At 37.7% G+C, this 26457-nt stretch overlaps 1 protein-coding gene across 2 annotated transcripts; it reads right to left on the bottom strand.

The window, feature by feature from the left end:
• Nucleotides 1–185: 185 nt before the first annotated feature.
• On the bottom strand, nucleotides 186–19593 carry prmt9.L (protein arginine methyltransferase 9 L homeolog). 2 transcript variants are annotated; one of them, XM_018251041.2, is made up of 13 exons: nucleotides 19546–19593; nucleotides 19242–19448; nucleotides 17349–17497; nucleotides 14804–15040; nucleotides 14224–14391; nucleotides 11623–11725; nucleotides 11093–11193; nucleotides 8982–9174; nucleotides 7579–7762; nucleotides 6456–7143; nucleotides 4391–4544; nucleotides 3021–3152; nucleotides 192–583 (listed from the first exon to the last, which is right to left on the bottom strand). In XM_018251041.2, the coding sequence occupies exons 2-13, from the start codon at nucleotides 19389–19391 to the stop codon at nucleotides 359–361; spliced, it is 2484 nt and encodes an 827-aa protein (XP_018106530.1). In that variant the 5' UTR covers nucleotides 19392–19448; nucleotides 19546–19593; the 3' UTR covers nucleotides 192–358. The 2 variants fall into 2 exon arrangements, with proteins under 2 accessions (NP_001090430.1, XP_018106530.1); NM_001096961.1 differs by lacking the exon at nucleotides 19546–19593 and having other exon boundaries at nucleotides 186–583; nucleotides 19242–19539.
• Nucleotides 19594–26457: the final 6864 nt, after the last annotated feature.

The raw sequence follows: 26457 nt of genomic DNA, 5'->3' as shown, positions 1-26457 counted from the left end.
CGTCGCATGTTGACATGTTTCGGCTCGAGCCACACCGTGGAGTTCTACACTTAATGAACTCCCTATAGCACAGTTTAGTGGATTTTTTATTAGGGTGGCAGTTCCCCTCTAAATAAGTAAGAGTAATGAACTTTGCACACAGGTTGCAATCTCTTCAGAGAAGCACTGCAACCAACACGGTTAGAAACCGGTTCAACTAAATAGATATTTTATTTAAAAAGTGCCAAAATTGGGCCATACCAAAATATTTAGTTGACATAAACCCAGAAAAGCAACACTGGCTTTTTTCAAAAGTAACAAAATCTATACATTTTATTTACTTAAAACCACATGACGTCCTTTAAAATGTTACAATTGCTCACTGCAGTGGTCTTGTTAGTTTCATGCTCATACTGCTGTTCTGGAACTGAACCTCAAGCAAGAGCTCCTCCCCTTCCAGCACACATGTAGGGGTCTCCAGCACATACGCCGCCTGTTTCCAATGTGATGCCTCACTGGACGTGTCTAGGCTAATGGCTTCATCAATGTGTATGTGGTACCAGAATGTAACGGCTGTAACCTGGCCAGATCTACAGATATTCACCTGTAGTGAAGAAGAGCGAGAGAAAATGCAAAATGTCGGACATTTTATGGAAGTATATTTACTTAAATAAGTACACACGTCTACTGTTACATCACTTTCATGTTGGTTGGTTGGTGGATAAATACTTGCACACGGTCTATTGAATTGCAATGTGTGCCTTTTACATATGCAAACTGTGAATGCACATTGTTTGCACTCATATTTATATTTTGGTATGTGTGTGTGTGTGTATATATATATATATATATATATATATATATTTGTGTTATTTTATTAAGATTGCCTTATTATACACCTGTTATGAATAAGGTACAAGCTTAAGAGGGAACTATCTTGAAAATTCAATATAAACTTCATCATACTGAAATAAGCAACTTTCTAAATACAAACAATTAAACATTCTGAATGGGTTCTGGAATAATCAAGTTTATATTCACTGTCCCTCTCTCAGCATCTGTTTCTCTTCATTCTGTCTTCATGCAGCATTTGGGTGTCAGATAATCATTGACAGTTAGATCCAACATATCTGATAGGGAGGGGCTTCCTTTCCTAGCAGATGAATTAGAACTCACTCAAATAACTGATTCCAGTACATACAAAATCTTCCTTTTTCACAAATTCTGCATGTACAGAGACTAAGGATAAATTATATCTTATAGACAAATACAGGAGGTCCACTCAACCCATTATCAATATATTTAAGACATTGAGACATTTTGTGCATACTGCTACTAAAATCACCTGACTATAGCTCCCAGCTGCTCCTGTTTGTTATAGTTTATACAGGAGCAGTGACCAGCTCCATGTTGTAGCTCCCACCCTTCCCAGCTATAGTCAGGTGATCCCACTGGTGTCTAATAAAAGGGCAGCCAAGTTTGGGAGCTAGTAAGTTGCAGGTAAACTTAGTCCCTGTGTAAAATGTATAATGAAGCAATTGAATTCTTAATGAATCAGATGAAAATTGAGCATAGGACTGGCCAGATATGGGATGACTTTGACGTAGTTGGCCATCTTAAATATATTGCAATATATGGACAAACAATCCCTGTTTTGTTTAAAGGGTAAGGCGTTTTTAGTAGCAGTATGCACAAAATGTCTGTCTTAAATATATTGATAATGGGTTGAGTGGACCTCCTGTATTTGTCTATAAGATATAATTTATCCTTAGTCTCTGTACATGCAGAATTTGTGAAAAAGGAAGATTTTGTATGTACTGGAATCAGTTATTTGAGTGAGTTCTAATTCATCTGCTAGGAAAGGAAGCCCCTCCCTATCAGATATGTTGGATCTAACTGTCAATGATTATCTGACACCCAACTGCTGCATGAAGACAGAATGAAGAGAAACAGATGCTGAGAGAGGGACAGTGAATATAAACTTGATTATTCCAGAAACCATTCAGAATGTTTAATTGTTTGTATTTAGAAAGTTGCTTATTTCAGTATGATTATTATTGATAATGGGTTGAGTGCGGAGGACTCTTATTTGTCTAAATGAATTTTGTGGGCACAGCCTCATTGCACCCCTGCTTAATGATTTAAAATTTAGTGGTGAGCACAACTTTCCCTTGTTTGTTAATTATATCTTAGTTTGCATCAAGTACAAAGTACTGTTTTATTATCAAAAAGAAAAGGGAAATCATTTTTAAAAATTTGAATTACTGTATTTGATTAAAATGGAGTCTATGTCATTTCGGATCTTTCCAAATAACAGATCACCTACCTGTAATATGGACATTTTTATTCCTAAACAGGGAGTGCTTCACATCCTAGTTTCTTCATAAGCTTTTCGCGCTTCACTGGGACAGTTAAATCTATAAATTGGCGCATTCTTAGTTGCCACTTGCTGTTTGCATCACAAATAGGGTTGCCACCCGGCCGGTATTTTACCGGCCTAGCCAGTAAAACACCTGCCAAGGCCGGGGCCGGTATTACAAATTTACTGGCATGTAGCTGCCGGTAAATCTGTAATACCCCTATCAAAAGCCCTTGGCCTGCCCCCAATCTGCTGAAAACTCACCTTTTTCATGGCTCCGCCCCCTTTGACATCACAACACGCCCCTTTTCTTCCCACCCCACCACGGCCAGTGGAAATCATTTTGAAAGGTGGCAACCCTAATCACAAAGGGAAAGTTTCCCTCTGAAATAAATCCTTAAAACCTGTCCAGTGTATTCTAGAATGACTGTATCTTTACAATCATCCACACACTGGACTTAACACAAATTTCTACTGGCTGTGTTGTTCCATAAAACAGGAAAAGAATGGTGTGCTTGTGTGCTGCCAAGGGTTCGAATGTGTATGGCTTCTCAACAAATCAGAAATTAGCTTTCATCTGGCACACACTGGATTGATGAAAACACTTTTCTAATTCGTTGCCGTGACCTGTAATTATAATGATCTATGAGTAGGCTGTGGTGTAGCACTGGCACAGTCTTACCTTGATTCTCATTACAGAGCTGCTCTGATTGTTTGAACAGGGATTCATTAGATCCAGCCTTAGCAGTTCAAACTGTTCACTTAAGGGTATACAGGGGACAGTAGAGAGGTTCAAAAACACATGGGCAGGAACCTTTGAAAAACAATATGGAGAAAATGAAGCAGAGAAGCATAACAGTTGTTTCAGAGGTGGCACAGACATAATATGGCTATATAACACTTCCATATGTGCAGAACAGAAACATGGAACCCTTTTCATTGCTACTTCCACTAGAAGCACAGTCATTGGTTTGTCCACTTTCCTCCCCCACCTCCCATTGTTCTTGAATGAATAAAGAAAGCAATCTCCTAATACCTTGGGACTGCTTTATACCTTGACTTTAACACCTAAGCATGTGAAAAAGTACTTGGTCCCACAATGTTCACTAAGGGGGTTATTTACTAAACTCTGAATGCAAAAATCCCTTAAAAATTTTTTTTTATAAGATCGGACTTTATAAAAAAAATAAAATCGGACTTTTATTAAACCTGAGGATAGTAAAAGTCCAAATCAGAAAATCCGGCATCTCAGACCTGTCGAGGTTGCATATAAGTCAATGCGAGAAGTCCCAATAATTTTTTGATGTGCGCTGGGTTTTGTGCAATACCCAGACGTTTTCTTGGAGTTTTCGGGTAAAAAAGCATAAGAAATCGGAGTTTTCGGGTGAAAAAATTCTGAAAAAAACTTGAAAGTCTGATTTTTTCCTGCAAAGCACATTTTAGGGAAAATGTAATAATAAATCAGCGTAAAAAACCTGAGCGGATTTGAAAAACTGTTGGGATAAAATCCGACTTTAATAAATAAACCCCTTAATGTTAAATACAGGCTATGGAATAATATATAAAGAAAAGACCCTACAGATAGATTAGTGTATTAAATATATATATATATTGCCACAGCAAGCAAGATAACTCCCTATATAAACTACACCATAAATCTTATATATGAAAGTAAATGATCATCAAATTGCTTCTAAGGAAAATGATTGGGGAAGTTGCTTTATTAACCTCAGAAAATTCACATTAATGGGTCTTAATCAAAAAGTTAGAAGGCAATTTGCCATACAAGAATGCCTTAGCTTAGTTTACTTGCTTAAAATGGTGGTAACCTGTCCGTCTAAGGCTCATGGTACACCCAATATTATCTACACCAGTGTTTTCAGCCAGCAGAGGAGTGCACCATTCAAATGAATGTGATAGCCCTGACAATACACAGAGGTGCCTTTGAGCATATACTCAAGCTAAAAGGAATTAATACCGGCACTGTCAGGTGTTGATCATTAAAGTGAAAGTATAAGCAGTGGAATAAGAACTAAGATGAAAGTAGGGTACCTTGAATCGATTTATAAAAGGTGCTATAAGGAAGCCTAGAGTAGGTTCGTTGCCTTGGACTGAGCCCTCATGCAGTAACGTCTTTGATTCTATCAGCATCCCTTGCATTACCACTGCATGGGGGAATATCTTGCCTCCTGGCTCTAGTAAACACCTAAAGGCAACACAAAAAAATAAGTATTTTAGAACCAGAACTGAAGAACAACTGTGGTTTTATCTATATTGGGACAAATATCATATAAACACTTTGAAAACACAAGGATAGATTTTTTGCAGAAATGTGCAAATCAGTCCTATGTTAAACAGATAAGCATATCTAGGCATCAGTTATAAGAAAGAGCAGTTACATATGGATTTACATTCACATGATATAGCAGCAGCCAGTTTCCTTTAACCATATATAAATTACAGATAGATAGATAGATAGATAGATAGATAGATAGATAGATAGATAGATAGATAGATAGAAATATAAGTAATTGAAAAAAAAAACTAGACTTGCTGGGTAATATATATATATATATATATATATATATATATATATATATATATATATATATATATATATATATATATATATGACTGCAAGCTCTACCACGGGCAATGTACTCCATTATGATGGTATAGCACTTATATGGCAAATTTCATAGCATAAAATGTCTAAAAGTGTAAGCATTTTAATACCTTCCCACTAATGTATTTTCATTACAATATACAGGTAAGTGACCTGTTATCCAGAATGTTCAGACCTGGAGTTTTCTGGATAAGGGGCCTTTGTGTAAATTGGATCTCCATACCTTAAGTCTACTAGAAAATACTCATGAATTAAATCCAATCGGACTATTATTCCTCCAATAAGGATTAATATAGCTTAGTTGGTATCAAGTACAAGGTGTAGTTGTATTATTATATAGAGAAAAATCATTTTAAAAATTTTGAATTATTTGATTAAAATGGAGTCTATGGGAGATGGCCATACTTTAATTCAGAGCTTTCTGGATGAGTTTATTGATAACGGATCTTATCCGGTGCAAAAAGTTAGTAAGGATCTTGTACAAGGTAGAATTTTATTTTTATAGAAAAAAAAAGAAAATAATTGTTAAAAATTTGGATTATTTGGATAAAATGGGAGTCTATAGGAGACCACCTTTCCGTAATTCTGTTTTTTTCTGGATAACGGGTTTCCAGATAATGGATCCCATACCTGTATCCCAAAAACACAGCGTCAAAGTGTACATAGGAGCCCCCCCACAGCCCATACATACATGTACGCTGCAGTTTAATATGGAAAGCTAGATTCTGCTCTGTCATTCACTCCTCATATCCAGTCACTTATTAAATCATGTCACTTCCACCTAAGGAACATATAATTGGCCTTCCCCTCCAGAGACGGTCACCTCTCCAGTCCATAATGAACACTGCTGCGAGGCTCATACACCTCAGCAACCGCTCCTCCTCTGCCTCGCCATTCTGTCAATCCCTGCACTGGCTTCCGTTACCTTTCAGAATCAAATTAATGACACTGACTTTCAAAGCACTTCATAACTCTGCCCCACCCTACATCTCTATATACTCACCCAACCGCTTACTACACTCCTCTACTGACCTGCTACTCAACTCTTCTCTCATTACCTCCTCACATGCTCGCATTCAAGACTTTGCAAGGGCTGCACCCCTCCTCTGGAATTCTCTCCCACGGTCTGTCCGTCTTTCTCCCAACCTTTCTGCTTTCAAGAAATCTCTTAAAACGCACTTCTTTCGAGAAGCCTACCCTCACTCTCCTTAACTACCAAACGCAACACCACATACAGTACCACATTTATCACCCACTTAATTCGATCTTGCCCGCTCCCACACCTTGTGTATTACTCCCTTCCCTTTAGAGTGTATGCCTATGCATAGGGCCTTCCTCACCTTTTGTACCTGTATTGATTGTGATGTATGTAACTCCATATGTTCTATGTATATAATTCATGTGATTTAGTTGTATAATCACATTTACTTTACAGTGCTACGCAATATGTTGGCGCTATATAAATACATGTTAATAAAATAATAATAATACCTGGCTATTGCAGCTTTCTCTAATAAATCTTGTCGAATCAGACCACAGGTCTCAATCACATCAAGAATTATGATGCTCCACATCTTGTCAGACTTTGGCTTCTGTGCGGCACCGTCATCTGTTTCTAGTTGGCTCAGACAAAATTCCAGGGACTCATTATTATTAAGATCATTAATCACAGACAATTTCTCAAGAGCCACTCTGTGTTGCTCCTTCTCAACTGAACTGAAGGCTTTCACCTTTCCAAGCTTCGCAGCAATAAGTGGCAAAATGGAAAACCCTTCCGATACATCCAGCACATGCAAACGGTCTTCAGAAACAGGCTGTGCAAAATTCACATCTTGCTCTTGGGAATTCCTAACAACTGAACAGCTTTCTTTTAGTTCAAGGGAGCCGATGACCTTGCTGATGGCTGCCATAAAACTCTCGTGGTACACAGCGTTATTAAGTAAGGCAATTTCTCCAGGTTCCAGGATGCAAAGTTCCTGCATGTTACCTTTATTAGTGGTAGTGTGAAGATTGGCCAAAGCATCACAGATATCAGTCTCATTTCCCATGACCATGTTTTCCGTTTGATCACAACTGGACTCACTCAAAACAATAGTGGAAAGGTCTAACCTTAGGTAACAATCTGGACAAGAAACATCCACTACAATTGTATCCCCTGTGTTGACAAGACAGCCTTCATCTGCATAAATGTGAATAGGATAAAGACAGTTATCAGAGCGTACATTTATGAAATAAAATAGAACCCCCATTTTACGTTTTTCAGGGGACCAGAAAAAAATGGTGTTATATCCAAGAAAATTTTAAATAAGGGAAAATGTATTATGCATAATATATAGGTAGGACCACAAAACAACAATGTAAAATTAGGGGAAACTTAAAATCAGGGGATGTAAAATTGAGGTTTTACTGTATTAAGGTATGGCTAACTATCTATCTTATATATAGGGGTTAAGCAATGCTAATGGCAGCTAACTAGCAACAACTAGAAAAAGGAACATGTCAACAATATTAATTTATTTTGCCTGACTCTACTAAAGGATACGCTCTTACTTGCATATATTTACTTACCACTGTTCAGCTAGGCATATGCTCTTACTTGCAGCTATTTACTCACCAGGGAGTTTCTGCACAGGGAAGACAGCCTGTTCCCAGCAGGTTTCCTCACTGGGCTCTGTGGATAAGCTGTGTTCATTGTCAAGCTGAAGCGCAAACCAAGTTATAAAGCAGTCAAACTGTCCTTGCTGGTAGACAGGCACGGATATCCTATTGCTTTTTCCTGAGGCGATATACTCTAATGCCTGAAAATGATAGAGATTGTACAGTCACCCTCAGTCAACTAGACAGAACAATTCCGTTTCAAGAAAAGTTCAGTTGCTTTACACTTAATTAAAATTTTCATAGACATATTCCATGTTTCATACATTTAAACAGTATGGGGGTTATTTATCAAAATCTGAAATATCTCATTATTTTCTGAAAGCTACTCCGACCAAATCCGCAAGAGTTTTTTCCCCTTATTTATCAATACATTTTCCTGAAAATCTCTTGTTTGGGAATTAACTATACAAAATTGTGAAAATATCTGAATAACGCTGCTTTTTTGGTTATATCCCCTGAAAACTGCAGCTTTTCCGTATTTGACGCCCGTACAGAAAAATCTTCGGATTATAGCACAAAACCCAGAGCAGATCAGGATATTTTTGGGACTTCTCCCATTTACTTCTACATGAACTCGGCAGGTCTGAGTTGGAGTACTTTTTTTATTCTGACTTTTTATACCCTTGGGGTTTAATAAATTCCGAAAAATTCTAGGTTTTTTTTTCCACACAAGAAAATGGTGTTTAACCCCTTTAAAAGGTCAATGAGATAAATTCAGACTTTAATAAATAACCCCCTATGAGTATTAAACTGTATAAGTGTAGTTTGTTGATCACTGAATTACAGGGATTTTACAAGCAGGTTTATAATACGTTCTCCAGAATTTTTAGCCACAATGGTTGCTGCAAAGCATTTCCTACAGGGACGAAATGCTGTAGAAACGAGTGGATACTTGCTAAGACATAACTGCTATTGGGAGCTACTCAGTGCTGCTGTTTGAAGCAGGCAGTAAACATGTCAGTAGATGGAGCTCTCAGGGCATTATTAGTAATGTGCTGGAATACAGTAGATGAACCACAAGCAACTACAGCCTCTTATAATGCAATAATGGCAAGTTAAAAACACAGGTTGTAGTATCAGCACAAGCTGCAAAATTCTAAAGTATGAGAGCATGAACACACAATAAAGGGAAATATTGTATTTATTACAAGTGTCATATGAAGTAACAGTTTTGGGCTTCATGCCATGAGGTATTTATAAACAAACTATTCACCCACTGTTGATTTCGTCATTGCCCTTTTCTCCTCTTATCACATTAACTATAGAGTTATTCCATTCAGTACCCTTTCATTTTATTTATGGAGTTATCTATACAAATAAACCTTTATACTAAAAGCCCAGTGGAGCAGCCATATTTACCTGCAGACTGTTGAAATCTACTGTCATAACTTGGAAGGGTTGACTCAAAGCTTTATAGCCTCCAGGTACTCTGCTCATTTTTTCAGTTGTATACGGCTCAGTGACATCATCAGGCCCATGACTGCTATGTATAGGGCTGCAGAACTTTACAGCGTCTCCTAATTTGATACCAGCAACCTCAGTCACACCCACACTGGAGGCAAAAAGGAAACATTAAATAAAGTTACTTAAGAGTCTGTAGATCACTGAAAGACTATTGTGTTTATCCTTTTGTACAGAGATGGCTAGCTGGTGACTCAACGTGCTGCTATAGTGCAACACAGAAAGTCTTCAGTTGTGTGTTTCCTAGGAGATGAACACAGGAAGATTTTCTCCTGTGTTCTCTTTAAATGATTTTTGTTCCTAAACTCCTTTCCCCTTCCAGGAATTTCCTGCACTTTTATCCCTCAAATGTTTAATGGTTAAATTGACAGTTTGTCAAGCATAGTTTTTTTTTTTTATTTAAAGAACTAAAATATGATTTTGGCATCTCAACATATTAAATGCACTCTCACCTATAACAGGAAAAAAGTTGGTGATTATTTGGAGGATGGAAATGGAGATGTAACAAATATATGAACAGCCTTTAGGAAGCCATTATTAAAGTTAAAACTAGAACTGCGTGGAAAATATCATTGCAAATCATATAACTGTTAAATAAACACGGTTTAAACAGGCTTTATCATCTATTTATTTCCATTTAATATGAGTTGGACAATACAGATCATTGGGGTTATTTCCTAAACTCTAATTTATCCAGTTGGGCTTTCTGGGGCAACAACTTGAATTTTTCATGGAAAAAAATACTTTTTCTAGATTTATTATACCCTGATGCTGCAAAAAGCCGCCATCTCAGACCTGCCAAGGTCATGTATAAGTCAATGAGAGATGTCCCTATCCCAATTTAAAGATATTGTGGTTTGCGCTGGGTTTAGTCCGATAATCCAATAAATAAGGGTTTTTTGGGCAAAACCCCCCCCCCCCAAAAAATCGAGCAATAGTCAGAAAAAAATCAAATGATTCGGGTTTTCGTTCGTTCTATAGTTTTTCCCGATCCGATTTATTTATAATTAATAAATGAGGAAAAATCTGGCACTGGAGTCTGGTAAAGCTTTTTTTATTTTAATTATGAGATAAATTCGGATTTTAGTAAATAACCCCCTAAATGTACACATCTGAACATGTGCATGTATCGGCATATACATTATACCTCTTGTATTTGTCTATATGTATTTTGTGGTCACAGCCTCATTGCACCCCTGCCTAATGGTTTTAAAAATTAGTGGTGAGCACAATTTTTCCTATATATATATATATATATATATATATATATATATATATATATATAAAATATACATTATGTTGCTATATTACTGCAACAAAGAAAGATTCCACAAGACAAGTAGTACACTGTGCCAGGTATCCTACTGGTATTAAAATACTAACAAATGTGACTGTCTCTTTTGCATATTTCAGGTCATGCATTTTTGCCCCCTCCCTTTCTTATGCTTTCCCTTTTGACTGCTTTGTGTTCTGTTTGTTAATATTCTGTTATCTTTGTCCTTATTCCCTTTGGCTCTCCCCCTTTGAGTTCCAATTTCAATTCTGGATTGCCGTTTCACTTTGTATTGGACTGTCATATTATTAAGCCCCATTTTAACTGTCTTTACAGATAGGCTATGTTTAGACATCACAGTCTAGTATCTGAATGGAGTTATTTCTGTCTGATGATTAAGAGTCTTGTCCTGTGTTGTAGGACTTGTCAGACCAGGGATGACTTTGACATAGTTGGCCAGCTTGAATCATTTGCAATATATGGACAAACAATCCCTGTTTTCTTTAAAGGGGAGGACATTTTTTAGTAGATTAAGGCACAAAATGTCTCAACTGGTATTGTGAGTACGGACAGCAGTTCTACTGTATGCAAGTTTTGGTCAGATACTGCTATACCTAAGCAAACTGTTAATAGCATGGAATGCAGAGAAACAGAAAAAAAACATTAGTGCTATTCAAGGTAATTGAAGTAAGAGTAGTTTACTTATTTTCCATTATAACACTACAATTGTTCTTACCTGTAGTGCCTTCGTATTTCTGGGCACTCCACTGCCATGCCGTATATAACAGCGCTTGATGGTATTACTTTTCCGTATGCTTCAACCCTACCATCTTTAGGCTTTGTAAAAATAAAAAGAAACATAAAAAGTCTCATAAGCAGTAATGAAATAAAACTTAATTATAACAGTTAGCCCTTAGTGTGCTTTGGTTGGCTCCTTTGATTTATGCAACGTGTTGCCAGGTAAACATAGATCTAAAGTGGTAAAAAAACATTATTCTTGAGATTTAAGAAGCATAAAAAAAAAAAAAGGCCCCTTATGTATTTTAATATAATGTGAAGTATTTTTGTAAATACTGTTTATTTGCTAGAAATAAGTTCATTTGAACCAATGTAGGGCATTAAGGCCCATTATCCCAGGCAGGGAAAAGGCAGAACAATATTTTATTTGCAAGCCTGTAATATGCTTTATAAATGTACATAATGTATCTTCACATTTTCGTTTCTATCTAGAAAAAGAATCCATATCAAGTCACATTTTTTCCTAACCTTTGGCTGTAAAAGTAGGTTTTTCCATGCATGTATTAGAGTCTCCACAATACCCTCACCAAACAAACCTGCATCAACCGTCTCTGTAACTACCAGGGAAACCCTGTTGATAGAAAAATAGGATGGAATGAAAATGAAATGTCAACGCTCATAACATCCACATATTTGGGACAGATCCAAAAAAAAAACAATATATGTATCCATCTGTATGACATTGTATGAATCTGCATTTACTTAAATCAAGTTGTGATCAATATATTCATTTGGTCACTCCATGTGCAGATTTTTTCTTGCACAACAGCTCAAAGATGCATAGGAAACAATCAGTATTACTAGAGGAGTTAAATAACCAACATGAAGTGATGAAGAGCTGAAGTGGGTCGGTGCCATCCTTCCATAGATTGGATTACAAATGAAAACAGTATTTCAGCCTATTAGATATTTGCACTGCCTTCAGCCCAGAGTGACTGACGCAGGACCCTTTAGCTGTGTCGGTTGAGGTAAGAAATATTGGGCTTGTACTGAAAGATGTTCATGCCTCAGTTGTTCTAGTAATACCAGCACATTGTTATGGATTTTTATGGGAATGTTTCAGTATCCCTTTAAAGGAGAACTAAACCCTAAAAATGATTATGGCTAAAAATCCCATATTTTATATAATGAATTATTGCACCAGCCTAAAGTTTCATCTTCTCAATAGCAGCAATAATCCAGGATGTGTCAAAGGACACCACCATCTTGGAAAGTGCCTGCAACACTCACATGCTCAGGGTGACTCGAGCAGCTGTTAAGAAGCATTTAAGGACATGTAAACTCCTCACACAAAATTGTAGTCACTGAAAAGCCTCTTTGAAATCTTTAGATACCTGCCACTCTGGTTGTTAAAAGGTTAATAGTAAGGCTGCAGCATCCCCTTAATCACTTACGATTCCTTCTGCTCCTCTAACCCACTCAGTCTCCTCCCTCAGGAATTTCCTTTGGCTGTTGGCTCATGAGCTTGCTCAGTTCATCTCAACTCAGATTAAAGGGGTTGTTCACGTTTGAGATGTAGAGAATGATATTCTGAGACAGTTTGCAGTTGGTTTTCATTTTTTATTATTTAAGGTTTTTGCGTTATTTAGCTTTTAAATCAGCAACCATTCAATTAGCATTTTAAGCAATCTGGTAGCTAGGGTCAAAATTCCTCAAGTAACCATGCATTGATTTGAATAAGAGACTGTCATATGAATAGGAGAGCCTGAATATAAAGATGAGTAATAAAAAGTAGCAATAGCAATACAGAGCATTTGTTTTTGAGAAGGGGCCAGCGACGCCCCTTTTGAAAACTGCAAAAAGTCAGAAGAAAAAGACAAGTAAATACAAAACTATAAAAAAAAATAATGAAAACCAATTGAAACGTTGCTTAAAATTGGCCATTCTATAACATACTAAAAGTTACCTTAAAGGTGAACCACCCCCTGCAGTCTAAAAGCCAATGAAGATATAGCATTGCTGGTTCCCACAGAAACTCTGCTCTAGCTGTCTGATCCTATTTGTAAATCCTAATCCCCTCTCCTGATGTGTAACCATTACAGGGCTCAATCCAAGCAGGACTTGTCATCATAGTAAATTCTTCCTGTGTTAACCAGCATTCTTTAATTGCATGAACTTCACATCGTATATGTGCTATTTGCAGATATAAATCCACTGATAATGTGTCAAAGGGAAAATGGCCCCCGGGTAATAGCTGCTATTTGTTTTAGAGAAATGTAATGACACTGGCAAACAGAGGGGATGCATGCAGTACAAATAATGTCATTTAGATGGGGAGATGTGCCCAACTTATATACATGGTAGGAAAATGTAGGCTTTACATGTTCTTTAAGGGTTGTCACAAATTATCAAGCATGGGGCAAAATATTACACGCTGATGCTTGTTGCTCAGTCCCTAAGCTCAGTAATTGACAGCAGCACAGAGCATGTGCAGTGAATCAGCAGAAAAGAAGATGCTACTGGGGCATCTTTTGGGACACATATCTTCCCAGCTAAAGGGTTGTGGTTGCCTTGGGCAGGTAGAGAAGCTAAAAACATAATGTACAACATTTCTAGGATACGTCTTTGGTTAAACTTTAGTTCTCCTATAACGAATTGTGGTATTCTCTTGTTAATATTTTTCTACCTAGGAATTTAAATTGCAGCAGAAGAAACAACTGATGCCAAATAAATGCATGCTTATTTACTTGCCACAAATAAGTGTTTAATGTGACTCTTAAACTGGTACAGAAAGATATTTATAATATAATTGTACCGGTACTCTAGCCCAAACCAGTGGCATCAGGCATGGCAACATAAGTGGCTGACATAAAGCTTGCAATTGCTCTGGTTTGAACAGCAGTCGCCTGCAATCACAAATTTGCTCACATGTCAAGCAGTTGTTGCTCCAAAAAGATAGTTTGATATAGATAATTTGATATGAGGCTGAGCGGTTGGGGAGTTCGTATGCTCCTCTGTGTTCGCACGGGTTCCTTCCAGGTACACACACACACACACGCATTGTAAACCACAAATGACTTTTAATTACTCAAATATTCTCTTATGTTCTTTTTCCAGATTTCCAATTACCTTTCAGGGATGTGTTCTGGGATTTGAATATCATGGGACTTCATGTGCAACAGCTTGATATGTCCATCCATTTGATTGGCAGTCACTATTTCACAAGCAAGCTCATACATAGTTTTGGATAGCTCACAAGCATAAACAAATGGTGCTCCAGCTTTTTTAGCAAACATACTAGGGGAAAAAGGAATATGTGCAATATTAAATTGAAATTACATTATGACTAACCTGCAATAATTATAACCTGTGATTAGGGATGCACTGAAACCAGGATTCTGCCAAGATTCGGTCTTTTTCAGCAGGTTTCAAATTTGGCCGAATCCAAGTGCCTGGTTAAACAGAATCCGAATCAAAAAAATCACGCGACTTTTCGGCATACGGAATACAAAAATGTTTTAATGTGCTGCAAGTGTCGTTCTCTTTTACCCTCTCCCCCTAATTTAAATATTGAAATTAAGGTTTGGATTCAGTTTGGGATTCTGCAAAATCTTTCACAAAAGGGTCAGGATTCGGCCGAAACCTAAAATTATGGATTCAGTGCATCCCTACTTGTGATTGTTAAACAAAAGCAAGAAATATAAAATACCTTAAAATTCCAGTGCCAGTTCCAATATCAAGTACAGTTTTGCAACCATTCTGTATGGCATTTTGGATAGCTGCCCTATACATCAGGTTTCTCTTAGTGTCATTGAGCATGATAAAATGCCAGCGCTCTATTAACCAGTTTGCTACACGGTAGAAGTTTTCCTTGGCCTCAGCAGAGCTTGGGTTAAGCTTCAGTGCCTTGTAGAAATAACCAGCAGCTTCATCTCGGAAGCCCAGTCTAACAGGATGAAAAAAAAGAGATTGCAGCTCTGGTAATTGTTCAGATTATAGCTGTAAAGGTTGATTTACATTTACATTTTTGTTAGGTTGGCATAGATTATAAAATGATAATATATTGAATTTAAATACAGGAATAAGTTTGATTTTATTCCCTTAGAAAAGCTAATAGCATGCACATCAGTTTTCAGCTGAATACCAACAACTGACACCTGAAGAAAGGATACTTATTATATCAGGATTATATAGAATTTAACTAGCTAGACTCACATGGATACATTTCCTGCTTTGGGTAGAATATAAGGGGGTAGTTCCCAGGATTCCTGTTACTTAAAAGGAAAGTCAACCAAAAAAAAAATAATAATTTGCCTAATAAAAGAAAACATAATTCTAAACAACTTTGCAATATACATTTATCGCAAATTCTATGGTTTTTAAGTTATATGTTTAAGTTTACTTTAATGTATTGCTATTGAAAGCAGTGTTAGTTTGTCCCTTTCTGTTCACTGCCCTGATGGCTGAGACTGTTGATACAATGTAAGACAAGGCAGCGGATTAACAGACCTGAGAACTAAGACTTTTGCAACATCGTTTAAAAAGTAACAACCAGCAGTTAAGCGAATGCTGCATGCAATAGGAATTGTTTTTACAAACAACTTTAAAAGAACCTGAAAATATTTTAAAATGTATATTGGATAGTTGCTTAGAATTGTTTTCTTTTTATAAGGCAAATTTTTATTTTGAGGTTAACTTGCCCTTTAAAGGAAATACTTATTGTTAAAATGACAATTTTATATAAAGCTTCTTTAAGCGAAATGAAGAATCGTTCTAAATATAATAAATTAGAAATGTTGGCACATTTCTAAAAAGTTTAATCTTCACTATCCCTCTCAGCAATCTCTCCCTCTCTTCATTCTAACTTCATGCAGAAGTCAGGGATAGATTTTGATTGACAGGTAGGGCAAATACATTGTTTAGTCGGGCTCCGTTTCTTAGCAGATGTGTTAGAGCACAAACAAAATCCAACAAAATAACTGACTCCGGCATGTAGAAAGACACAATTTCTAGTTATTTTGAAAAAGAGAGCTTTAATACATCTTTTGGTGCAAAGGATCTATTACACCTGTCAATCAATCTGACTCCGACTCTTGCATGGGGAGAAGAATGGAGAGAGACAAATTGCTGACAGGGCGATAGTAAAAATAAGTATAGCAAAAAATGGGTTGAGTGCAGAGGACCTCTTGTCTTTGTTGTTTAACTCATTACTCCAGAAAGAGTACAGAATTTTTAATTGATTGTATTTAGAAAGTTTCTTATTTTAGTAAAATGAAGCCTATATTAAATTTTCACTTTCATGATAGTTTACCTTCAAGACAGGAATATTATAATAATTAGCAGTATGTATATTAGTATATATTATTTATAGTATATTAAATTCTTTGTGGTTTTGGCTTAAAGAGATACTGACACCAGAAATTGTCTATCATAACATTGTCTTTGTATTATATTTATAATTTTGCCATAAAAGTATTAGCCCAATACTTATATGATACTTATATACTTATATGATCCCCGTATTCTTCTGTGAGGGGGCGGTCATATTTGTACAGCAGTAGTCTGTCAGCATTTGAAATGGTCAACATGACCTATAGATGACTTTTAATGTACATTAATATTTTTCTAGCATCAGTATCACTTTAATAGGTTTTTAGTCCTGCTATTCTCCAAGCCTGAATTAATTGCCACTTTGTGAAACCAGGCAGTGGCTTCAATGACAGACTGAAGCTGAAAAGGAAATGTAATTATACGAAATAATAATAATACAATGTAGCCTGGGGATTAATAAACATTCAGATTGCTAGGACAGGAAGCATTTTAAATTTCAGGCAGGAGAGTGTCTGAAAGGCAGAGTATCACTGTCTAAGTTAAACTAAAAGTAATTTTTACATCTGACACTGAACCCCCTCTAAATGTTAGTAGCACACAAGCTGATTTCCATTTGTTTTCATGGGTCAGGTCACATGCTGACCAATCTTGTGTGCAATTTCAGAACATAACTGGATGGCCACATTGTAACATATAATCAAACTGATTGAAGCAATTACATGAGAAACATAGGTGTGGCCTGTAGTTGTTGGCAGCCAATAATCTGCCATGTGCTAGTGGAGTGACAAGATTTTCCTTACAGTGAAATATCTTAATTAGCCTACCATTACTCCATGTGAATAACCAGCCTTAGTCTTGGAATGTAACCATCAGAATCTATTGTATGCTGTACAGACAGCACATCATAAAAAAAAATGTTTTACCTGAAGAGATGTTCACCCATACTATTACAAATGACATCATCGATTGGAAACAGTTCTAGCGCTTGCTCATAACAATTGAATAAATCTTGACTGCGATTCAAAGCATACAGCTCTTCCGCCCATTTAAATAAAGAATATTGAAACATTTCCTGAAAAATAATATATAGTTTAAATATTGCAGATAAAAAAGTGCATGTAACAGAGAGATCTTAATATACTATAAACTACAACCATATTAATTTGACTGCTCTCGAATGTGGTGGTGACGTTTCATATGACACATGGACACGTTCAGCAGCAGTCAGTGCACACTGGTTTCATATGTGTCTGCTTAAAGGGATACTGTCATGGGAAAAAAATTTTTTTCAAAATGAATCAGTTAATAGAGCTGCTCCAGCAGAATTCTGCATTGAAATCCATTTCTCAAAAGAGCAAACAGATTTTTTTATATTCAATTTTGAAATCTGACATGGGGCTAGACATATTGTCAATTTCCCAGCTGCCCCAAGTCATGTGACTTGTGCTCTGATAAACTTCAATCACTCTTTACTGCTGTACTGCAAGTTAGAGTGATATCATCCCCCCTCCCTTTTTCCCCCCAGCAGCCAAACAAAAGAACAATGGGAAGGTAACCAGATAACAGCTCCCTAACACAAGATAACAGCTGCCTGGTAGATCTAAGAACAACACTCAATAGTAAAAACCCATGTCCCACTCAGACACATTCAGATACATTGAGAAGGAAAAACAGCAGCCTGCCAAAAAGCATTTCTCTCCTGAAGTGCAGGCACACGTCACATGACTTGGGGCAGCTGGGAAATTGACAAAATGTCTAGCCCCATGTCAGATTTTAAAATTAAATATAAAAAAATCTGTTTGCTCTTTTGAGAAATGGATTTCAGCGCAGAATTCTGCTGGAGCAGCACTATTAACTGATTCATTTTGAAAAAAAGTTTTTTTCCCATGACAGTATCCCTTTAAACTTAAAGGGATACGGTCATGGGAAAAATGTTTTTTTTCCAAAACGCATCAGTTGCTTCAGCAGAATTCTGCACTGAAATCAGTTTCTCAAAGGAGCAAACTGATTTTTTTATATTTAATTTTGAAATCTGACATGGGGCTAGACATATTGTCAATTTCCCAGCTGCTCCAGTCATGTTACTTGTGCAGTGATAAACTTCACTTTTTACTGCTGTACTGCAAGTTGGAGTGATATCACCCCCTCCCTTTCCCCCCAGCAGCCTAACAACAGAACTAGACTTTCTCTAGTCATGGATATGAGAAAGAGCTAACTGTACATGTAACTAAAAAAAAGGGGGACACGTTATCATCTACTTCCTGCATTGGCATGTATGGGGTTAATTGAGTGCTCATTATCCATGATTTTCTACAGCAATCATACTGGCAAGTCTAGGGTTTATTGTGCGGTGAGTACAGTGCTCATTATCTACTTTCTACACGAAATTGACTGGTGCATCTGGTTTAATGCCGTATACATTATACATTTTCTGCACTGATCTTAATAGCATGTCTGTGGTTAATGCAGTTCTTTAAAGCCTTTTCTAAAGCGATCTTACTGGCATTTGTGGGTCATGGCTAAAAGGAGAGTCAAAGGGACTATTATTCCCCGTAATATATTGAGACGGTCATGTCTGCTATCTTTCTGAAAACTTCCCCCCTCAGGTATTAATGGCTTTAATCACATCCTATCCTCTCACCCACAGTCATCCCCACAATGCATTGTTATGACATTTTGACATAAAAGCGCTCTCCACTACATCTGCTAATACTAAAACATCAACATGTCCCACATATCTGGTATAATAGACACTAAACAGTCCCAGAGACATTTTCCTTAATATCCTAAAACGGGCTATGTACTTAAACAGGTACCTTTAAGGCTTCCTTTTGCTCAGGAGCCAGAGTAAGCACCAGTAGAAGGTGGGCATAGGCAGTGCCATAGTCCTGATGCTGCAGGCAGATGTCAGCACTCTGCAGAGATCTGGAAATCAGGCGTCTCTTGCTAGCAGCCTGGCCTGCCATTCTACCTCTCGGCTGCTCTTGGCTTCCCGCCTCACCTCTTCTTTATAACGAGGGTCGCTAAAAGCACAAAATAAAAATATCTTTCGTTTCTTATATCATGCAGCAGTCCATACAATATCACTCTAGCGCACAAGGGCGCAGGAGAATGACGTACAGATCGCTGATTGGTTAGTGAGTTCCACGATCCTGTTGTGAAACTTCTGCCTGTCAGGGAGATTATTCGCATGCTTGCGTCTTATAAAATACATTCCTGCGCTATAAATGCACTGAAGTTTCATACAGCTGCCTTTTTTGTGGGGAGAGCATTAGTTGAACAAAAACTGAAAAAAGCAAAACAATTTTAGAGATATATAAGCATTCAGGGAACACCTTCTAGATGCAAATAACGGATAGCTGCTGCTTTCAGTGGACATTTTCTTTTTATGTATATTAAATTTTTCAAAAGTCAGCCTATTTTTGTCTATCCTCAAATGGTCACACAGTAATAGCCAAGTTGCACTGCCCATCATTTGACCCAAACTTAAAGGGATACTGTCATGGGAAAATGTTTTTTTCCAAACGTATCAGTTAATAGTGCTGCTCCAGTAGAATTCTGAAATCTGTTTCTCAAAAGAGCAAACATTTTTTTTTTTATATTTAATTTTGAAATCTGACATGGCGGTAAGCATATTGTCAGTTTCCCAAGTCATGTGACTTGTGCTCTGATAAACTACTCTACACTACTGCTGTACTGCAAATTGGAGTGAAATCACCCCCTCCCTCCCCCCAGCAGCCTAACAACAGAACTATGGGAAGGTAACCAGATAACTGCTCCCTAAAGCTGGCTATAGATTTTTAAAAGATCCAATCGTCATTGTGAGACCACGATTATCTCGAAACGATCGTACAAATTGTGCATCAACTAAAAAGACCATTTGCCAGGAAAACAAAGGGGAGCTGCCTGCTTGTCCCTGCAAACATAGATAGATTGCACTGGGACCGATAAAGATTTTTTAAAATCGTAAGATGTACGATCGTTTGAATCCCACTAACTGCACTATAATTTCGAAGGATTGGTCGGACTTCGCTAAAATCAGTCATTCGGCAAGAAAAATCTCTGCGTCTATGGGGACCTTAACACAAGATAACAGCTGCCTGGTAGATTTAAGAACAACACTCAATAGAAAAAGCCAGGTCCCACTGCGTCACATTCAGTTACATTAAGTAGGGAAACAACAGCCTGCCAGAAAGCAGTTCCATCCTAAAGTGCTGACTCTTTCTAAAAGCACATGACCAAGCAAAATGACCTGAGATGGCTGCCTACACACCGATATTACAACTTGAAAAAAATACACTTTCTGGTTCAGTAATTCAATTCTTTATTGTAGAGTGAATTATTTGCAGTGTAAACAGTTAGCTTACAAATAAAAAATACATCATAAAAATCATGACAGAATCCATTTAACATTAAACCCTTAAATGAAAGGAATTAAACCCAACCAAAAGGATCTTAGATACAGGCAGTTTTGGGCAGATTTGGGAGGATAGTTAAAATGGTGGCCAGCGGTGTAGGCTGTGATTGAAGTGTAATATGACATGGGCAAACTCGCCACATCCCTCAAAAAACAAATGGTCCTGCCAGGTTGGAATCTCTACATAGGGGAAACTTACCTAGAATTAAATTTGTCTTATATTATGCAAGATTTATATTAGGGTTTGCAACACCTATGAAGCTTTTATTGCTGAAAAAGCTGGCTCTGCTTAATATGAAAGTGGGATGACTGAATATGTATACCAACAGTATATTTCTTAAAATAATGTAAAACAATTTCTAATATTGAATTTTGAAATTAAAAAAATGTAACAGAGTATTTTTTAATTGCTGGACTTGTTTCTACATTAAATAATTGGTCATATAATTGTTCTAAATATTTTTTTGCAATAAACTCCAGATATATCTGGGGAAAAAATACAAAACACTAGTAGATATCTAGAATTCCTTAGATTATATTTTGTTTTTATGCTCTTTTAGGGAAATTATGTGAAACCACGACACACCCAAGTCAATGCACAGCTGACATCTGTGTACTCACAAGATAAGATGGTACGGTGGTTGGACCTGATAAACTGCAGTGAACTAGGGAGGCGGCTACATGCTCTTTTGGGTTTCAGTAGAGGGAAATAAGTGTCACTAACATAAAGTAGAGGTAGCCTGTAAGGCAGCGGTTCCCAAACTGTGAAGGGGCCCCTTACATAATTTACACCAGTAAAGGAGATATATATGGAGAATGCTTATTTTCGCTAGATTCAACCCCAACTCAGAAGTCATTTAGGGTTTTATTTGGTGTCCTTCTGCCAGGCCGAACCAAATCCTAATTTGCATATTCAAATTAGTGGGAGGGGAATTGCATAACTTTTTGTCACAACACAAGGAAATAAAAAATGTTTGCCCCATATGCAAATTAGGATTCGGTTCGGTATTCGGCCGAATCTTTTGTGAAGGATTATGGGGTTGGCCGAATCCAAAATAGTGGATACGGTTCATCCATAGTATTTATCAAAGAATGAACTTTCACACTTTGATAAATACACCTTTAAAAATCCAATAGAAATGAATGGAGAGAGCAGACTGTGGTGATCTCTAACTTCACACTTTGATAAATATAACTCTTGTTCTTGCTAGTCATCACCCTAATATTTCTATTTTCTTTCCAGCAAATGATCGAAACCTATCCTGCTTTAATGCAGGCATACTCCCAGTATCAGAGACTCTGTCCTACCACACTGGTATGATACTGATGATGTCAGAGTGGTGATAACACAAAAAGTGGCAAGAAATACAACATTTGAATCAGTTGTACAGGCTGATACATTAGATAGCTTTAAGAAGGGGTTGGATGGCTTTTTAGCAAGTGAAGGAATACAGGGTTTTGGAAGATAGCTCATAGTACAAGTTGATCCAAGGCTAGTCCGTTTGCCAAATTGGAGAGGCTTCGGATGGGTTTTTTTTTTTGCCTTCCTCTGGATCAACTGGCAGTTAGGCAGGTTAAAAAAAAGGTTGAACTTGATGGACGTGTGTCTTTTTTCAACCTAACTTACTATGTTACTATATTTATTAAAATTGGAGACAAACATTACCAGTGATGTTGCCCATAGCAACCAACCAGCAATTAGATTTGAACAGTCATCTACAAGTTAGAAAACAAAAGCAATGGGCAACATCACCGGTTATGTTTATCTTCAGTGTTAATAAATATGCCCCTTAAACCATTGGAAGTTACCTGCTCCTAGGTCCACTCTGCCTGTGTGCACACAATTCTATTGATCATGCTGTTTAAGACTTTTACCTGTTATCTGTGACATATTTTGAATGTCGCCTGCCCTGACCCTTTCCTTGAGCTTGTTTACCTTTTGGTCCTTTGCTACCGGACTTTTTACTACTTTGCCTGCTCTACATTTTTCAGTGCCTGCTCTCTGTATCTAACTTGCATGCCCTGTCTAACTTGCCTATGCCTAAATAAAGTGTACGTACCTGTCATTGCCTGTTCCTCAGTACCTGCCTCCTCTTTAGTCTACACATTTAGAGGCCAATTACCCTGACAGTACAAACAGGCTATGGAAGAGCAAACTAAACTGTATTTGTCGACATGCATGAAAAAATACAAAATGCAACAAAACAATGAGTGTGAAAGAGATAAGGAAGCATAGTTGAGGTAATGTAAACAATTATATTGTGCTTACAAACCATGTAAATTCATTCAATATCAACATCTAGTTTAACCAATATAGCAGATCGCATATGTTACGGGTTAGTTCACACGAGGAGATTCGGGTAGATTTTCTCACCTGGCGACAATCTCCCTGAACTGCCTCCTCGTGTCTTCCCATCCCATCTATAATGAAAAGTCGCCTGCGCTAAAGCACACGTGGCATTTTCCGAAGTCGCCCGAAGTAAAAGAAAAGCAAAGAACGTTAGGGTCTTTCCGTTTATGTTCTTTGTTCCATATATGTTTGTTGGCTTGTGCTACAATCCTGACATGCGCAAAGAGGGATTTTATCCCTGAATGACTAAAATTTTTAAACTCATCCGATCAATTTCGCAAACGACAATGTTGAGACGATCATTCGTCCGACCATCGTTCGTACACCATCAACCATCGATAGGATATCTATATTATCAGAACGTTCTGGAATCGGTCATTTGGAAGTAAAAAATCTGCCCGTGTATGGCCACCTTTAGTTTCCAGGAAATCATAATTTATTCATTTGTAAAAGTGGGGTTCTATTGTAGTCAATTTAAATATAACTCAGGCCTAAAATTAAAGGGATACTGTCATGGGAAAAAAATGTTTTTTCAAAATGAATCAGTATAGTGCTGCTCCAGCAGAATTCTGCATTGACATCCATTTCTCAAAAGAGCAAACAAATTTTTTTAAATTCAATTTTGAAATCTGACATGGGGCTAGACATTTTGTCAATTTCCCAGCTGCCCCATGTCATGTGACCTGTGCCTGCACTTTAGGAGAGAAATGCTTTCTGGCAGGCTGCTGTTTTTCCTTCTCAATGTAACTGAATGTGTCTCAGTGGGACATGGGTTTTCACTATTGAGTGCTGTTCTTATATCTACCAGGCAGCTGTTATCTTGTGTTAGGGAGCTGTTATCTGGTTACCTTCCCATTGTTCTTTTGTTTGGCTGCTGGGGGGGGGGAAGGAAGGGGCTGTTATCACTCCAACTTGCAGTACAGCAGTAAAGAGTTATTGAAGTTTATTAGAGCACAAGTCACATGACTTGGGGCAGCTGGGAAATTGACAAAATGTCTAGACCCATATCAGATTTCAAAACTGAATATAAAAAAATCTGTTTGCTCTTTTGAGAAATGGATTTCAGAGCAGAATTCTGCTGGTGCAGCACTATTAACTGATTCATTTTGAAAACATTTTTTTTTCCCATGACAGTATCCCTTTAAGAAATGTATCAACTAATGTATTAAGTTAGAACAGTTTACAGATTCAGAGAGTTTACAGATTCAGAGACCCCTTACAGAGCTGGTCAAGGAAGACATAAGAACATGACGCATCTTAATTGTTTGGTCTTAATAAAACATGCTTTGGGAGCCCTGATTGATGGTACAATTACATTTTGGAGCCAATAAAAGGGTTCAAGGGATACAATTTTAAAAAAAGTGTACTCCCTACCTGCCATGCACTTCGGACAAACCGCCACCAATGGACAATACTTAAAAATCACTTTAGTGGCCCATTCATTGCAGAAGCATTACTTTGGCCTTCATCAAAGAGATAGACCCCTACTATTACCTCTTGTATGAACACAACTTTAAATCTGGAATAGAATAATACATTCTTAAGGACTGATGTCCATGTACTCCCTAGTCGGGGGGAAAGATCCGCTCGTTTGGCAATGTTGCCAAACGAGCGGATCTTTGCGTCTATGGCCACCTTTAGTGTGTTCACCCATCTAATTGTACATGCACGATTACAAAACTAAACATTGCGTTAAGAAAATAACTAATCCAAGAGAACACCCCTATTTCTGAGGCTGGGAAATGGAATTAAAGGTCACTCTCGAGTCAGAAACCTGGAATGCCTGTGTTTTGGGACCAGTGCCGGGCCAGGTCTGTCAGTTGCCCCAGGCAACCCAGCTGGCCGTTGGCAAGTTGGGTCCCTGCCACAGCTGTGCACAAGGGCGCGCAACCGAGGACGCGCGTGCGTATTCGTGCGTAACCGAGGGCGCGTGTGCGTAATCGTGCGCAACCGAGGACGCGCGTGCGTAATCGTGCGCAACCGAGGACGCGCGTGCGTAATCGTGCGCAACCGAGGACGCGCGTGCGTAATTGTGCGCAACCGAGGACGCGCGTGCGTAATCGTGCGCAACCGAGGACGCGCGTGCGTAATCGTGCGCAACCGAGGGTGAGCAGCTGATGGCGCGCGTGCATGGTCCTGCACAAAGCACTTCGACTTCACAGAGCGCACCCAATTTTCAATGTGGTAACATTTGCCGGACTAGGGGTAGGCTGAATATAGAATAAGTGCCTGGTGCTCCAAGCTTTTCGCCCTAGGACAAAACCAAGTCTAATTCAATTAAAGGGGTTGTTCACCTTCCAAACACTTTTTTCAATTTAGTTGTTTTTAGATTGTTCCCTAGAAATAATGACTTTTTCCAATTACTTTCCATTATTTATTTTTTACGTTTTTTCCAAAATCTAAGTTTAAAGTTGAATGTTCCTGTCTCTGGTGTTTCAGTCTGGCAGCTCAGTAATCCAGGTGCAGATTCTGAACTGTTACAATTTTGCAACATTTAGTTGATACATTTCTCAGCAGCATCTCTGGAGTATTAGCAACAATTGTATCAATTCTAACAGCTGCCTGTAATGAAACCCAGAGATTCTGCTCAGCAAGGACAAAGATAAGAAATGTATCAACTAAATGTATCAATTTAGAACTGTTTACAGGATCGGCGACCCCCCCTCCCAGAGCTGCTTCAGAAGGAGAGAAATGACACTTTATACTTCAATATTAGAAAAACCGTGACACATAGAAAATAGAAAGTCATTGGAAAAAGTCGTTATTTCTGGTGATCTATCTGATAACAACTAGTTGTTTGAAGGTGAACAACCCCTTTAACACTATTCTATTAGAGGTTTCCAACATAGTAACGTTCCGATGGTATCTAACTCTAGAGAGAATTGATAAAAGTGTGCTGTCTGCTGATGCTAACAGTTTTAGGGGTTGCTCCCAAATCAGTTCAATGTATCATATTTGGTGGACGTGTCCTACAGTTGTTCATTTTTGGACTAGCGTCTATATTGTTTTTTCTATATTCTACATCAATATAAATAGTGATCCACAGTGATCAGTCCTATTTAATGGAAAATGTGTAGGCTTCACAAAGCAGCCAAGCTAGTGAAGGGGGTCTGGAGATGGTGCACCTGGACCACTGTTTCTACTTGGTGACTAGAAACAAACAAAACAATGGCTAAATCATGGAAGTCAATTTATCTCACTGCTTTGAAGCAAAAGAATGATTGGATCATGATGAACGAAAATCTCATTTGTTTCTTGCCATGCA

Source organism: Xenopus laevis, chromosome 1L, assembly GCF_017654675.1.
Source record: "Xenopus laevis strain J_2021 chromosome 1L, Xenopus_laevis_v10.1, whole genome shotgun sequence".
NCBI classification, from domain to species: Eukaryota; Metazoa; Chordata; class Amphibia; order Anura; family Pipidae; genus Xenopus; species Xenopus laevis.
This window is presented reverse-complemented; position numbering and strand designations above follow the sequence as displayed.

Bases quoted from the DNA above. Each gene is read 5' to 3' on its own strand.
- prmt9.L (XM_018251041.2), bottom strand. From the start codon at position 19,391: ATGGCAGGCCAGGCTGCTAGCAAGAGACGCCTGATTTCCAGATCTCTG. The intron at 11,726-14,223 runs GTAATTGGAAAT...TTCTATCAACAG, and splicing joins CCAGAACACATCCCTGAAAG to GGTTTCCCTGGTAGTTACAG. The intron at 11,194-11,622 runs GTTAGGAAAAAA...ATTTTTACAAAG, and splicing joins ACCTACTTTTACAGCCAAAG to CCTAAAGATGGTAGGGTTGA.